General features: G+C 39.3%; 1 protein-coding gene and 1 long non-coding RNA gene across 11 annotated transcripts in view; one reads left to right on the top strand and one right to left on the bottom strand.

The window, feature by feature from the left end:
- LOC106732793 (uncharacterized) overlaps positions 1–17017 on the top strand; it is a 63908-nt gene that overhangs the window by 12067 nt on the left and 34824 nt on the right. For all 3 annotated transcript variants that reach the window (XR_012904412.2, XR_012904415.2, XR_012904413.2), the window contains exon 3: positions 12257–12386. This is a non-coding gene — a long non-coding RNA (uncharacterized LOC106732793). The remainder of the gene's footprint in view (positions 1–12256; positions 12387–17017) is intronic.
- SH3BP2 (SH3 domain binding protein 2) overlaps positions 539–17017 on the bottom strand; it is an 89273-nt gene continuing 72794 nt past the window's right edge. For 7 of the 8 annotated variants that reach the window (XM_089777781.1, XM_075930862.2, XM_075930859.2 and 4 more), the window contains exons 7-13: positions 16131–16199; positions 14924–15506; positions 12207–12315; positions 10575–10630; positions 3793–3874; positions 3418–3477; positions 539–2997 (exon numbers count right to left, since the gene is read on the bottom strand). In XM_089777781.1, coding sequence (XP_089633907.1) covers positions 2860–2997; positions 3418–3477; positions 3793–3874; positions 10575–10630; positions 12207–12315; positions 14924–15506; positions 16131–16199 — 1097 coding nt within the window. In that variant the 3' untranslated portion in view covers positions 539–2859. The remainder of the gene's footprint in view (positions 2998–3417; positions 3478–3792; positions 3875–10574; positions 10631–12206; positions 12316–14923; positions 15507–16130; positions 16200–17017) is intronic. The other variant, XM_006134705.5, reaches the window with a different exon arrangement.

Here is a 17017-nt window from a genome sequence, read left to right as displayed (position 1 = left end):
TTATGGAGTCCTCCCCCTTCTGGGTCGTAGAAGGCCAATCGGCATCACTAGAGGGTGCAGTTTCATGATCGCAAAATTGACAAATATTAAGTTGGAAGGGACCGCAAGAGGTCATCTACTTCATACTTCAGCAGTAAGGCAGAATTAAATATACCTAGACTCAGGACTGGTTCTAAGACACTATGGGAGTGCCACTTTAATTTGTTCTACTTTGCTGACTTGCTTGTCATATTTTGTTGTCTAGCTAGAGGGAGACAGGGAAAGGGGGAGTTAGCTAAAAATGTTTTCCACTCGTACTTGCAAAATGCTTAGATCTGCTCTTGCCTAGAGCATCTCTGACAGATGTTTGTCTAATCTGTTCTTGATGCACAATTATTTCCTGAAATGGTGATTTTTCCATGTAAAGATATTTCCATGTACAATATTGATTTTAATATCATTGAAAAGTAAAGAATTAGATGCCACTTAAATATAGCACAACAAAAAGAGAAGTTTTCTTTTTAGTGTGTATGGTAGATAATGAAATTACACAGTTGGCATGAGTTCACCTTAACATTTATTTACCTCAGAAATGTATACATTCATAGATTTGTCACAAGGAAACTAACAGTAATTCATAGAAAATGAATATTTACATGTGTGCAAATTTCACATAGTATACAAAACAGTGTTATGTAATTTTATTATACTAGATTATGCAAATACTTTTTTAGTTTAAGGCATTTGTAATGAATAATGTTAGTTCTATGAGAAAATAAACAAAATGCTAGTAGAATTCAACTGCCCTCTTCCTGGAAGTATATTGTAAGTAAGTAACAATGGTTTGGTATGAGCTAGTCACTTGTTTCCAGACCCGAAAGAATTCATTTGATTAAAATCTATTTTAAAAAAAAGTTGGTTATTGAAAGTAATAAGAATTTCCTGGATGACCTCTGAGCAATCCTCTCTCCTTAGGTTAGTTCTCTTGAAAAAATAGAAACAGCTCTAATTATTTTTTTTGCAAATGCTTGACAGCGTGCTTCACACTCTGCTCTTCATATTAGAGAAGAAGCAGAGAAACACAGATGATTCCAATTAAAACTTCACAAATATTAACCTAGTAAAAGATGTCAAATGTTTGCATAGCGCTTTACATTTTCCAAGCACTTTAGTTTATTCTCACAACACTCCTTTAAGGTCGGTACAGAGTTTGTCATTTACCTAAAACCATACACTATGTCAAAATCCAAGTATTCTGGCTCCAAGTCTAGTGCAAAGATCACATTTCTTTTTACTACAGGAGAATTCAATCACAGGTAATAGCTAATGTGGCTCCCTTTTTATTATTTTTATAAATAGAAAATCATGTAACACTTTTGTTAAATGCATGAAATATATTAAATACAGTGTCATAGAAAACTTGGTGTTCATAAAGATATAAAAGCTAAATGCAGGAGGGATTATTCACCAGTCTGGATTCAGAAACTTTATCGTACAAATTTAAATTATTTCTATTCTCCTTTTACAGAGTTTGAGCACAATAATTACAGTACTCGAGACACAAAAGTTAAGAAATACAGAACATTAAAGTAGGTGTTTTTCTCTTCCCTCTGGTTAAACAACATACCCTACAAAAGTCAGTTATGCGGAAATGACCTTGGCTTTAGGATTTTTCTAAAATCATACAAACATACGTCAACAAGAGTTATATACATCTATTATTAATAGGGCTGTTAATGCTGCAGTTTCATCTTAACTGGCAAAGAGTATTGTAGGTTTGGGATCATTAGTAATAAAATATGTTATTGTATACAAGGATTCTAAACTGAACAGCCATGTTAAAACCAATAGAAAGGACAATGTATGATTTTCACAAAGTATAATGGTACTTTACAGATACAAAATTTGATGTGCTGACAACTTCATCCAAGTGATTTAATAGGACTTTTATGTATTATTTACCATTCTTCCTATTGTCTTTGATGTTGATATGGGAGAAATCTGTAAATCTCGGTCTGGGTTATTCTGCAAATTATTCTCCACTTCAGCCCATACCCTCCTTCTTAATTTCATACATTCATTTAAAAGTTATTTTATAGCACCTATCTTTCCAATTGAGAACTAGCCAATAGGGTTTCCAGTGGTGCAAACTTAATAATGGTCCACAATTGTCCAGAGGAGTTATCAGTAAGAAATATGTAAAATTCCATACCCACCATCAGAACTGAGCATACCCGTGCAGGCAGTGGGAAGCTGACTGCAGGAGTTAGAGAAGGGCCTTCTGTAAGACATGGGCTTACAAGGCTCACTTTCTGTATCCACATTGAACCACGTTATTGCCATAAGCATCCTTGTTATTTACAGATTAATTATAAACTATAACAAAATCTCAGTCAAGCACCGGTTGCGACTCAAGGAGCAATACCCGAGTCAGAAAATTAGTATTCCCTGTCACAAATGGACAGTGCTTTTCTTTCAAAAGTTCTCCTTTCCAAATAGTTATGTTCTCAATGCCTCTTTGGCCAGGTCCTTCCTCCAACTTCATATCAATATGATTAGGAAAGTAGCAGCAGCAGTTCCTCAAAGGGCACGTCTTGTAATACTTTTACAGCATAACCAGATCAGCCCTTTTCACAGAAAGAGTTGTAATGAGGATCTGAAATCCAGTGGTCCAGTTTGGAAGGACTTATCAAAGAGATGCTTAAATGCAAGTCTGTAGGCAGTGGGAGAACAAATGGCAGAAACAGTCTTTGTGTGCAAAGTTCAGGAAATCAAACCCAGTGGCATGGGAATTCCTAGTGGGAAAAACTACTATCCCTCGGAGTGCCCATTTTTCCACAGTATATTTGATCTTAAAGAGAGTTAATTTTGCAGGTCATGTCACCTTGGTCCATTGTAACCATAAGGACATTTAAGAATCAAGCTGTCATGGCTGGGTAAGACATGGGTGCAGTAGTACTCAACCAAACTTCCAATGTTCCAGAACATGGTTTCTGAGTCCAAGTAAAACTTTGAATCCTGTTGTAGGGATAGAAAACACATCTGTAATCAATGGGACCTAAAAAAGCCCACATCCCCATGGTCAAAAACCAGCATCCACAGAACTATGAACAGACCACTCTTTTGTAAAACTTATGTGTGTACCTAGTTCATATCACGTACACGATAAATCCAAACCAAACCTAGGGATACAAACACCCTAAGATTTTACTGAAGATATTTGAATCTGAACATTACAGGCTTTCTATCTTCATAAGTGAAAGGCTCAGATCTGAGATCTAAGGCTCTAAATCCAGATCTGATTTTTGCAGTTCAGGCCTAGCTTTACTTTTTTTCTCTTTGCATAAGGGGTGGGGATGGAGATGGAAGGGTGTTTGGAGGTAATGGGAACAGGTGTATATAACAGAAGCCCTTTTTATATACAGCATTTATACCAACCTTTTCAAAGATTCTGTAGTTTCTCACTTTCTCAGCAGATTCATCCCATACAACTAATACCTTGAAAAAGAAAAAAGCAACATTATATTCAGTATGCAGAAAAAAAAAAAGACTTCCTAACCAATTTATGAAGAAAAAATTCAAAACTACCCTTTTTGAGTAATCAGTTACATTTCTTTTAAATAGCTGAACAGTGTGCATTATGCAAGTTAGGATGTACAGCTTTTCCTTCAGACTTCCCTCTTAAAAAAAGAGCATCTCTCAATTGCGAACACATTACTGTAATTGAATTCCAATATTGCTAATTTGCAAGTAATGATTAATTGGAGTTTCATTTAATTAACTTAAAGCACAGGTTCCTGTATTGTGAGTTACCTTTCCAGGCTTGGTAGATGAATTCCTAATGCAATATAATCCATTTTGTGGATGTCCTCTTGGATTGATAGCTTTGAACATCCTAAAAATGATATGGAAACTGTAAATATCACAGGAAATACTAACAAACATCACAGATTTAGGATAGAAAATACTTCATTTCAGTTACTGTAAGGATTTAGCCTAAGAATTGAGTAAAGACTGGAAAACCAGTTTCATAGACAAATGATAATGGACATTTGAGGAAGATTAGGGTCCCTAAGCAGCTCCTTAAGGTCCCCTCATATAAGGAGGTAGTGATGTCTTAGTGAATTGGTTCCCACCTTTTTTTTTTTTTTTTTTTTAAACTGCGGACCGGCAAACTCATTCAAAAATGTTTGGTGGACCAGCATAGAAACATTTACATACTTATTATTGTAATTGATTGGCATAATTAATTGGCATTAATTAATTTTAAGCTGTCGTGTTATTTTACATTGCATCTGTATGCACACACTTTTAATTGTAACAGATATTATTGTTCCTCCCCAAACTATTTGCTTTCCACCTTAAAAAAAACCATACATAACACATCACTGGCTATCCAAAATATGTTATTAAAGCAGCCCAACGAAACATGAGGCTGCCGCTGGAGAAAGGGAAGGGAAAGAAGGCAGGGAACAGAGGGCTGCCTGGCTGGCTGCTGAGGCCTTTTTTTAAAGCATCCCAACAAAACATAAGGCTGCTGCTGGAGAGAGGGAAGAGAGCGCCTATCCAGCTATGTCCTTACTTCCTCCCTCCCTCTTGATCAGGGGCGGATGAGAGTTTTGCAGGGCCCAGGGCAGAACAATTTCGCAGGGCCCCCCTTTAGAGAAAAAATAGAAAAAAGGTGTCAAATGCGCAAATTGACGGCTATTTTCATATTAAATGTGAATTGGGTAAATTCGATAGAATTTAATTTAGTTGGAAAATTTTTTTATTTTAATTATATTGTAAGTCATTCTTAAACAAAATTCTGCATTAATAATTAAACATTTTCATTTGTATTTAAGTCTATTATAACTGTCTAGCTCTTTTGGCAGCGCATTCTTCAATTATGTCCTTAAAGTCCATTTCTTTACACAGGTCGTTTTTAATCGATATAATCGAAAGACCTACAAAACGCTCCTGGCTCATAGTAGATCTTAAGTAATTCTTTATTAGTTTCAATTTAGAGAAACTTCTCTCTGCCGAAGCTACTGTCATTGGACTAGTTAGAAGTATCCTAAGAGTGATATAGATATTAGGATATATGTCTTCCATATTGTTCGAACAAATTATTTTCAAACAATCATGAACTGTAATACAACTGTCTGGAATAATTCTACAAAAGTTCTGCAACTCTTCGTAAAGATCTAAACCTTCAATGTCACAGGAGTCACCATCTTGTAGATTGACATGAAGATCCATACAATGTTTTTTTAGTGTGTCCTTATCCATTCCTTTGATGCTTTTCATATCAGGTAGAAAACCAAATATGTTTTTGTGATTTTCGTACAACTCGAATCGTTTCTTCATAGAAACAAGAGCAGAATCAACAATTATCAAAAAGTAGTTTATTCGGTATGATTCCTCTGTGTTTTCAATAGGTTTGTCATTTCCCTCATATGAAAACATATTCGTTTTATTTGTTAGATGTTTTTCCTGAAATATTGGATTGATGTTCAATTCATCACACATCTCTTTGGCTGTAGTTAATGCACTTTGGAATCCTGAAGATCTGTATTCCCCCAAATATGAAACAAGATACTTTAAATGATTTAAAAAGCAATATCCATTTCTATATTTGTTTTCTGCAGAATTTTGCTGGTAGTATTTACTTTAAGTAATACATCATACCAAATAACAAGGCTGGTTAAAAATTCATATGTTCTTAGATGCTTTCTGACAGCAAGTACTTCACATTTAAGTTTGTGATCCGTTACCGTATTTAAAAGTCCACTTAAAGCATTGTCCAATCCAGTTGTTTGAAATCGAATTGCTTTAACGCTTTCAATACGGCACTCCCATCTAGTTTCCGAAAGTGGTTTTGGTGAAAGTAGAGGAGCATGTCTTTTAAATACATCCCATCTTGCTGTTGACACCGCAAAAATTGTGTAAACCCTTTGTATTATCCCGAAAAATGTCACCGCTTGCATGGACGATTTTGCAATATCTCCCAACACTAAATTCAAATTGTGACAAGCACAGGGTACATAAAAGGCTCTTCGATTTTCTTGTAAAATTAAAGCCTGCACTCCTACATTTTTACCCTTCATATTAGCCCCATTGTCATAAGCTTGTCCTCGACAGTCCTTTAAATCTAATCCTACATCTTGGAGTTAATTTTTTTAACCTTTCTGCTAACCCTCTTCCTGTTGTATCATCAACAACTAAAAAATTGATAAACTTTTCATCTATTTTAAAATCTTGATTTTCTATATTCACAAATCGGAGTATCATCGATAATTGTTCTTGGTGACTGATGTCAGGAGTACAATCTAATATTATCGAATAATATTTTGCCCATTTTACTTCATCAATTATGCGTTTCGTAACTTTTTCAGATATTGATATAATTAATTCATTTTGAATTAAGTGACTCAAAAAATGGTTTCGAGTATCCTTTTCTGTAAAATGGTATACATGTTCTGCCATCACTGGGTCGAATTTAGCTAATAATTCAATTATTCCCAAAAAAATTTCCATTATGGGATTGAAAAAGTTTTTCAGTTTTTCCTCTGAATGATAAATTTCGACTCGCCATAAATATAATTATTTCAACTATACATTTGAAAACTGCAACAAGTCTTTGTTTCTCTTTTTCTATCATGCTTTGCGTCATCTTATCGATAGTTACTTTATTCTTCAAACGTTTTTGTAAATCTGTCCATTTAATCATTCCTTCACGATGATTCTGTGAATTTTCATGCTCTTTTAATCTTTCAGCCAAATGTTTCCAGTCACTGAAACCGCCAGTCACAAGGGCAATTGGAATTGGTGCAAACAATTTGCAGCTAAAGCAGTACTCAGTATCTTGAAGTAAAGAATAAACCAACCACCTTCTTTCCATCATTTCTCCATTGTTTAATAATCTGGAGTATTGATTTGCTGAAAAAGAACTGTTTTGTTCATCTCTAGGAAATTTAAAACTTTTTATTTGTGCGGGTCCTTGCTCAGCAATAAACAACCTGACTTTATCTGTTAGAATAGTTGGCCATTTTGCAGAGTCGGTTATGCTACTTTTCGGGGCACATTCTAACTCACCATTATCATCTTCTGATGAAAGCTCTTCTGAATACTTGGAATCAATTTCGGTAAGATCTTTGCTACTAATGTTGACTTCAGCTATTGCGGATTCTTCTAAAAAAAGCGGATGATTTTGCTTTAGTTTGTCTAATAACCTTGATGTTATTGCAGTTAATGGGTCATCTGGCAGATCTGGTGCCATTGAAGACGAAGTGAACGTTGATGTTAATGGCAGATTATGATTCTGTTGTCGCAATTGAAGTTGGAGTAAATGTGGATAATTCCACAGAATCTACTTCTACTGGATCTGAATGTGATGACAGTGATGATGATTGGGACTGTTGTGGTTCTTCATCTAATTTTTTTGTGTTTTGAACAAATTTTTCGATAGTACCTTTTAGACTGAGATTACATTCTTCAAGTTTTCTTTCCTTCTTTAATTTTTGGCTTCCTGACAAATATTTTCTACCTGCATCACTCGCTCTGCTAGTCATTTTATAATTTGGGATTGTTGGCAAATTTACACTTATAAAATTTTTATTTATCTGTAAAAAATGGAGTGAGTGACATGGGGCATGCGCCACAAACACAACCAACTGGTAGTAGTGTATGTGCAAATCAGTTTCAATTTGTCACCCGTTGCGTATTCATATTACTTCATTACACGTTTCACATATCAATGTTAAATGTTCATTATTAAAAAAACTAGCCAATAGCGCTTTTCAGGTTTCTCTCCTCCTCCTGCCTCTCTCTATCTTTCTCTTCTCCTCCTGCCTCACTCTCCTTTTCTCCTCTTCTGCCTCACTCTCTCTCTTCTTCTTATCCACCAGCCTCACTCTCCTTTTCTCTTCTCCTCCTCCTGCCTCATTCTCCTTTTCTCCTCTTCTGCCTCTCTCTCTCTCTTTCTTCTTCTCCTCCTGCCTCACTCTCCTTTTCTGCCCCTCACTCTCCTTTTCTCTTCTCCTCCTGTCTTGCTCTCCTTCTGCCTCACTCTCTCCTTTCTTCTTCTCCTTCTGCCTCACTCTCTCTTTTCTTCTTCTCCTCCTCCACTGACAGAGCCCAAATGGCGGTTTGCACCGGCTGAGTGGTGCAGAGCCGAGTGCCAGGGCGGGAGGCGAAGGGGGCGGGGCAGTGACTTACGTGGCTAGGGGGCAGGACCTGGAGCTTCTATCATGCGGTTTGCCTCTGCCAGGCCCTCAGCTGCGTTCTGTGCTGTGCAGCCGTGACGTCACGCGGGAGCAAGCGGCGCTGGTGCAAACCGCCGTTTGGGCTACGCTGGAGTAAGTGGCCGTTTCAGCCCGGCGCGGGGCCTACTGGAGCATGGGGCCCGGGGCAACCGCCCCGCTCGCCCTGCCCTATATCCGCCACTGCTCTTGATGTTCCCTTCCCTACTAGCATGCTCTTCTATGGACTTGGAGCAGGGAGCTTCTACTGCTGAGGGAGTGCCTCTCCCCAGCCATGAAGTTCTCTGCAGGGGCTAAATTAGCAGCTGCGTGGCCATGCAGATTACAGGGAACCTTGCCAAGTGGGCATAGCCTGGCAGCGTGCGTTGGCCTGGCAGCCAGCAGTTTGTGGCTCAGCACCAGTCCGCGGACCAGAGGTTGGGACCTACTGTCTTAGTGGGTTTTGCATAGGCTGGAAAAAAAAGCAACTGTGGATCTCTACCCAACTTGCTGTGTGAGCTTCAAAACATCACTAACTCACAGATTGGGAAATCAAAGCAGAATTTCCCTACTAAGATGGATAGTGTGAAGATTTCAGTTAATTAATCTTTGCATAATACTTCAGACTTTAAAATTATTTTCTTGTGGATTCTGTGCTCAATAAAAGTTCTGAGTGGTAGCACTGAAGCATAAAGGTCTCTCTATTTCTCTGCAGACCAGTGAATCAAGTTACATGCAAGCAGGGATGGCAGATTTGTAGAAATTTGGTAGTACCTAGAATGCAACTCCCACATCCACCTAAAGCTCTGGGGGGGAGTCTAGGTGGGGGAGGGGTGCAAGTTCTGGGAGGGAGTCTAGAGTGCAGGCTCTGGGACAGAGTTTGGGAGCTGGATGCAGGTTCTGAGCTGGGAAAGCAAACTGAGTGCAGAAAGGGGTGCAGGCTCTAAGAGGGAGTTTGGGTGCAGGAGGGTGTGTGGTGTGCAGTCTCTGGGATGGAATATGGGTGGTAGGGAAAGCTCTGGGAGGGATTTTGAGGGTGGGAGAGATGTGGGGGGAGGGATGCATACTCAAGGAGGGATGCATGCTCAGGGAGGAAGGTTGGAGGGGGTGTGGGGCTTACCTGGGACACTACTCTCTGGCAGCAGCTCATAGGTGGGAGTGCCAAGGGGTCTCCATGTGCTGCCAGCAAGCACCATCCCTGCAGCTCCCAATGACCACAGGACAGCTCATGGCAGGCGCAGCATGCAGACACACCGATACATCCTTGCCCAGGAGCCGCAAGGATGTGCCAGCAGCTGCACATGGAGCAAACAAGTACTTCAAGTGCACTGCACTTATGGGGTAGAGGAGGAGATGTGCAGGCCCTTTTAAAATTACCCAGGGACAGCAGGCAGGGCCAGGGGATGCACCATGGGAGATGAACGAGGGCAGAGACCCAGCCCCAAATTTTGCTAGGGCTAGGACTTTGGGCCAAAAATATTCTGGAGCCCAAACAAATCATTGTCCCTGCATGCAAGTGAAATTGCCTATTTTTCCCTACCTCTCTGCCTCTAGATTATTGGCTTCTTAGAGCATCTTGGATCAAGTTCCTGAGCTTTTCTAAACTAATTAGCATATATTGAATAGTACCATAAATAAATAATAGAGAACAAATAGTAGCAGTGCAATTTTCTCAAACCTTCCCCTCATCCCCAAATTACCCAGCTTTTACTTTGACGGATCACTGTCAGAGTATGAGGGAACAATTCAGTCTCCACAAACTTTGGAGTCTGCTGAGGACTGAGAACAAGCTTATGGTAGCAGTTGTTGAGGACACTTATCCACTGAGAACTGAACTAAGACCATTAAATTCATTTAATATAAGTCATAAACTTGAAAAACAACAAATGGTCTGGTAACACTTTATAGACTAACAAAATATGTAGATGGTATCATGAGCTTTTGTGGGCACAGCCCACTTCTTCAGATGACTGGAGTTTAAGTCATGTAATGTCTTTTAGACACTATAAATCTGGGCTGAATTTGAATCAGTTACCTACAGTTTAAAAGTTCTAGCGAACTCTATGCCAAACCTATACAATTCATTGTCACAGCAGGGAAATCCAGATATGATGTCAAATAGTGGTATAAATGTTTGAATTATTACTTTATAGTCAATACTGTAAATACTTAATTAGTTTTCCTAAATCCACTGGTTTTCATCTTAAAAGATTTGTAATATACATACACAAACAAATGGTAAACTGATTCATGAATTCAGTTGAAATCTCAGTTTGATTTATTAGTCTTAACTCTCAGAACATGGCTTTCTAGACAAGATGTCATTTCATTTGAGGATTTATAAGCAACTCTCAAAAAAAAAGTTAATCTTACCTTTCTACTTCAGTGGATTCATAGGTCTGGACAAATATTGAATTAGGCAGCTCAACCTGTTAAGACAATAATTTAAAAAAAAAAACAAAATGCATTAAGGAAGGTAAACAGCAATTATGAGATTAATATTTTAAAAAGAAGACTGAAATAACTACAAGTTGAATTGGCATATTACAGCTCTCTAGGAGTCTCTAAACTCAGGCCCAGACTTTCTAGGTAATTTTTACAGTACAAGTATTTTGTATAATTAAATTACACCCACGACCTCCTGACTTTGTTACTACATTTTTATTCTCTAGAGCAGGGGTTAGCAACCTATGGCATGCGAGCAAGATATGGCTCTTTTGAAGCTGAAGCCCACCCCCCCTTGCTGCCCCCACAGCAGGGAGACTGCGCTGGCACTACAGCAGGCCTCGGCAAAACAGTCCGCTTCTAGTACTCCAGCCCCTCCCCCCAAGCCACATAACCCAAACCTTCTGCTGCCCTCCTGAGCCCATACCTCCGCCCAGACCCTGCACCCCAATTCTCTGCCCCAGATCACAGTCCCCTCCTGCCCCAGGTCACAATCCAAACCCCGGCATCCCTTCCTCACCCCATTACCCCGCCCTAGATCACAATCCAAACCCTGGTACTTCTTCCTGCACTCCAATCTCCTGACATAGGTCACAACCCCTTCCTACCTTAGATAACAATACAAACTTGGGCACCCCAGTCCCATGCCTTGCATCACAAATGCCTCTTCACCCAAACTCAATGGCCCCTGACCCAAAAAAGGTTCCCCACTTCTGCCATAAATAAAGACAATTTTGAAACCTTTTTTGTTGGACATAATATTTTACTTTATTTAAAAATGAAGGCTGGCCAACAAGCCCCCAATTGGGGCCCAGCCCATACTGGGCCTCAGTGTCATAACACTCCTGCATCCCTCCCACACACTAACCCTGAATCCATATACACCTGAAGTCCCTGCCTGGAGACTCTCATATCCCATACTCCCAGGCTCCTGCTATAACATTGCTGTACCCCCACAACCCTGTGCCCTGAGCTAATCATACACCCAAATGCCCTGCCCTAAGCCCCTAATATATCCCAACCCAAATTCCTGCACCCCCATATCTCCATCCCCCTGCCATAAGATTGACAGAAGACAGCCTGAATGCATGCATGAAGCTGGATTTGACCAGTTATGATGTTATCAAAGAAATGCAAAAAAATGCAGCAGCAGAAGTCCCATTAAATAAAGTCTGTGAGTACAAGGTTTCATTTATGCTATTATCAATAATATTAAGTTGTATATTTTCAGTCATGCGAATGGGCATTCTTATATGGCTCTTTGTTGACCACTTGTTCTGAATTTTGATGTAGTTTGGCTCTTTAGTTCGGAAGGGTTGCCGACCCCTGCATGTGTTCCTTCAAAATTGCTAATACATACTTGTGCATCTGACATTAGAACCAAAATACATTACCATCTCTCTCAAAGCTGGACAGTGCAGTGGAGCAGTATGTGTAAGTGAAGTGCTGTTACTAATTCTACAGATTCCTTCTTAACTTATGTACCTGACTCAAGCCCAAAATTTACAACTCCCTGAAACTCAGAAGTGTTCTCTTCAGTAATATGCTATATGATCTTACTTTTTCATAATCTTCATCAGAATCTTCATCAGACTTGTTTTGCTTTGAAGGTAATGCTGGTTTCTCAAAAGAGAAGCCCCGGAAACTTTGCCCATCTGGTGGAGATCTCCTGGAAGAAAGAACAAAACTGAAGAACATTTCTGCAGAAAAAGTATTGAAACAATAAAAGCACTACCAGATGTGAGTTTCTGTTAGTTACATATTTGGCATTTAACAGTTTTTATATTTATTTCAAAACTACTGAGCAATGTAATGGGCATTGAGGCTTTCATCTCTAAGAACATTTTTACAGATATACCCCATGTCCTTGACTAAGGAATGTACTTATACTAAAGCATGCATTTTATTCTGTGTATGAGCCTGCATGTAATAATGTGCTTTAGGAGCCTAAAGCTATTTTTTCAATTCATGGTGAAATCCTGTTGTAAAGGCTTTTTTTTACAAACTACAGTCTAAGGCTCTATTGTATCTTTTCAGCAGAACCCCATACAGACAAGACATACTTTTGGTTCTTTAGTGCTTTATTTTATGTTGTCTAATATTTATTCCTTAAATATTTCCAAGAGTCACAATTTGTTGCAAAGTTTTCAAATGCTGGACAGTTAAGATTACACAGACATCATCAATGACTATATAATGCCTCATAAGGAATAGCAGACACATTCATACTCTGAAGACGGTAGGGAAATACCACAAAACTTCCAGACAGATTTTTTCATGCAGCAATTTTTAAACATGGAATCATATAAATATGGGGCTGGAATGGACCTTGAAAAGTTATCAAGTTCAGCCCCCTGTACCGAAGCAGACAAAGTAAACCATTAGACCATTGCTGACATGTTTATTTGTAAAAACTTCCAAAGATGGAGGAATTCCACAAACTCACCTGAAAGCCTATTCCAGATCTTAACTACCCTTTTTGGAAAAATTTTCCTAGTCTCTATCCAAAAATGTCTCTTACTGGACATTAACTTTTGGTCTTCCTTCATGGACACGGAGAACAATTGATCACTGTCCTCCTTATAATGGCCCTATTGTATCTGAAGACTTTTTAGATAGTTGTCTTTTCTCAAGACTAACAAGCCCACTTTTTTTTTAAATGAACCTTTTCTATCATAAGTTATGCTTTCTAAACCATTTTATCAATTTTGTCGCTATCCTCTGGACTCTTTCAATTTATCCACATCCTTTTTTTAAAATATGGCGCCCAGATCTGGACACAGTACCTCAGTTACTACATCAGTGCCAAGCAGAATGGGATATTTACCTCCTGTGTCTTACATGCAATACTCCTGTTAACAGATCTCAGTATATTACATCTTTATTGCAACTCCATCACATTGTTGACTTGCATACAATTCGTAATCCGCTATTACCCCAGATCCTTTTCAGTACTACTAGCTAGCCAGTTATTCCCATTTTGTAGTCATGTATTTTATTTTTCATTCCTAACTGAAATATTTTGCACTTGTCTTCACTTACTTTGTCCTGCTGATTTCAGATTGACCTTGATTAGTTGGAGTTATTTTGAATTCTGTCTTTCAAAGGGCTTCCAATCCCCTTCAGGCTGGCGTTGTCTGTACATTTTGTAAGCATTTTTTCCACTCCTTTATCCAAGTCATTAATGAAAATGACCCACGACTGATCTCGGTGGGAAAGATACACCCACCCAAATTGTCAGCAAACTCTGGATACAGTCTATCAACCAGAACTGCACCCACCTTATAGTAATTTCATTTGTATCAGTGATTTTCAACCTTTTTTTTCAATTGCAGATCCCTAAAAAATTTCAAATTGAGATTTAGAAAGATAATCTATGGATCCACAGGGGTCTGTGGACCAGAGGTTGAAAACCACTAATCTTGATTGTATTTCTCTGTTTACCTTATGTTGGGTGGGAGGAAAGGTGGAAACTATGCCAAATGCCTTACTAAAATCAAGATACATCACATCTATTGTTCCCCTCACCATTCACTAGGCCAGTGAGTGACTTAATCTGCTCTTGACAAATCCATACAAGCTATTCCTAATATACCTATTATCTATCCTCCAGATACTTACAAAATGATTGTATAATAATTTGTCTCAGTGTCTTTTCAGGAATCAAAGTAAGGCTGACTATTAGTTTATAATTCCCAGGATCTTCTTTGCTCCCCTCTTTAACAATAGGTAATGTGTTTGCCCTCCTCTAGTCATCTGGGACCTTATCTATCCTTCACAAGTTTTCAAAGAAAATTGTTAACAGTTCCAAAAGGGCATCAGCTAGTACCCTAAATTCCCTAGGATTAAATTTTGCAAGGCCCTGACAACTTTCCCTATATTGGTTTGCATTTCTCCCCCCTTGTTTTTAATATTGATTGCACTGAACATCTGGTCACCATTACTCATTTTAGGGGAGAGTAGGCAAAATACGCATTTACACCCTAGTCTTCTTCATGCCATCTAGAATCATCCAAACTGAATCCATTCTATATCCCCTTGACAAGTAACATATCAAGTTCATGTACAAGACCAAAACCAAAAACTGGTTTATTTACAGTCACCGTTGAACATGACAAAAATGTGCAGTAACTTCACTGCAAAGCTTGGGGGCAGAAGGGGGGGCAGAATGCTGACTTGGACCTGATGAGCTAAGTATCAGAGATATCATTTGGTAAATTTGGCAAACATACTACAGAAAGTTGGATCATGCTACTACCATCTGTTTTCATACTTACTGTAATTGAGGAAGCAAAGATTTCTCTGGTATAGATTTGGAAACAGGTACAGGTGGTTTAGGCAGCACTTGTGGCACGAACAGTCCAGGTTTACCATATTGTTTTGGTGCTCTGGCCTCCACTGGCTTCTCAGTTAATTCCGACAGCTTGGGTTTGTAGCTTGGTAATGGAGGCGGGAGCCGTGGAGAAAGGTTCAATTGTTTTAGCCTCTCACATCCTTCACTGGCAGTTAGTATATGGGCTAGAGGTCGAATCTCTGCTGATGGCAAACAGCTTTCTTTGATGCAGGCAGGCTTTTTCAGATGAGGCATAGGGGGCACGGGTGGCGGTAGATCATTTATTCTACGACTTGATGACTGTATTTTTGAATTTGACTCGGCTCTGCAGTGAACCTGGGATTCTCCCCTTGTATTGAAGAGGTCCTCTTGTTTTATATCAGGTAAGCTTCTTTTAGGAGGTGGTGGAGGAAGTATAGGCCCAGTAGGCTGGCCTGTGAAGGAGCGTGCCCTTGTCTCTAAATAAGCCATTTTCCTGATGGGAGGGACTGGAGGTGGTGGGTAGGCTGGTGGGAGGATCATATTGTCTGTGTAAGAAAAGCCCAGAAAACATAGGAATTAAATTTAAAAAATGAAAATAAGATTCTACTCTCCTTTTGTTTGGAGTGAAGTTTCTATTTGATTTAGGCTATATTAGGGCACCTAGCATCATGGTGTCTCCATGTTAGATGGACACTTAACTTCGAAACAAAATTCTAGGCTTTACTATGGGCCACACCCTGCAGTTCTTACTCAGGTGTAAGACACATTAACTTCATTGGTTGTACAGCCTATGTAAGGATGGAAGGAAGTCCAAAACTGTGTTGAAAAGAATCATCCATTCTTCTGACAGACCTATGGACTAGCAGGAAGACCTTCCAATATTCAGCTGTCTGATAATGTCTAAATGCACAATCTTTTAGGGTACACAGCATTTTCTCTAATATTTGTGGCTTCCTCAACTATCACTAGTTTCACTGGAAGGTTAGACATTGAGTACCTCTCAGGATAAGGCCCACTTAAGCAATACTTTGTAATTGTTGCAATTACCTATAGGGCTTCAAGCAATATCGAGTGAAAACATCTGCCTCTAGATGTTTTTATATTTCACATGACTGTCGCCTTTATCTGAGATTTTGAAAAGGTATTATGACAGGTAAATATCCTCTTACCATCTGGCCTCCCAAAATCTGTAGAATCTGGCTGTAAGTAAGATTCTTCATCGTCTTCCTGTTCATAATCTGCATACAAAAATGTATGTGTTTAACACTGAAAAATACCCAGTGGGATTCACTCATAAAATATGTATAGTTTTTTTATAAATGAAAATCTGGTTCCATTACATGAGAAAATACAAGAGAGAAGATGAAGTCATGTTAGCTATTTCTGCTCAGGATATGGGATTCCATGGGTGTCAACTTTCAGCTTTCTCTGAGAGTGCTCGAGCCCCACTCTGCCACCTCCCTTCTCTTTCCCCGAGGCTCTGCCCTCACTCCCTCTCCTAAGCGTGCTCTGCCATTGCCCTGTTTCTTGCCACCTCTGTTCCTTGCCCTTGCCTCCTACCTGCCACTAGACAGCTTATCATAAGCACATGGGTAGGAGGCACTGGGAGGGAGGGGGAAGAAGCTAACTGGTAAGACCCAATGTTCCCTCTAATCTTTTCCATCCATATGCAGAATATTTTTTATGTGTACAGAGGCATGTGCACCACCAATAGAAACAAAAACTGAGCTGTGGGCGTTCTGGCAATCAGCTGGGCAGGGTTTGAATTTCTCTCGAGCAATACCCAGCTTACAGAGAACATTGGAGGGACCCACTGAACAGTTATTTCGTGGGTGGCTGGTGAATATCGAGCACCCTCTATTTTTCTGTGGGTGCTCCAGCCCTGGAGCAACTACAGAGTCAGCGCTTTGTAGGGCTTTATATTCTGTCATCAACTGACTGGAGACAGAAATCCCTGACCCTAAATGGAATGAGCAAGAATGAAGACTACGAACCAAGAAAATCTCTAAGCATTGGTGACATTGGAAGAGCAAAAATATTATGTATCCCACTTTAG

Source organism: Pelodiscus sinensis, chromosome 4 (genome assembly GCF_052426305.1).
Source record: "Pelodiscus sinensis isolate ZL-2025 chromosome 4, ASM5242630v1, whole genome shotgun sequence".
In the NCBI taxonomy this organism is placed as follows: Eukaryota; Metazoa; Chordata; order Testudines; family Trionychidae; genus Pelodiscus; species Pelodiscus sinensis.
This window is presented reverse-complemented; position numbering and strand designations above follow the sequence as displayed.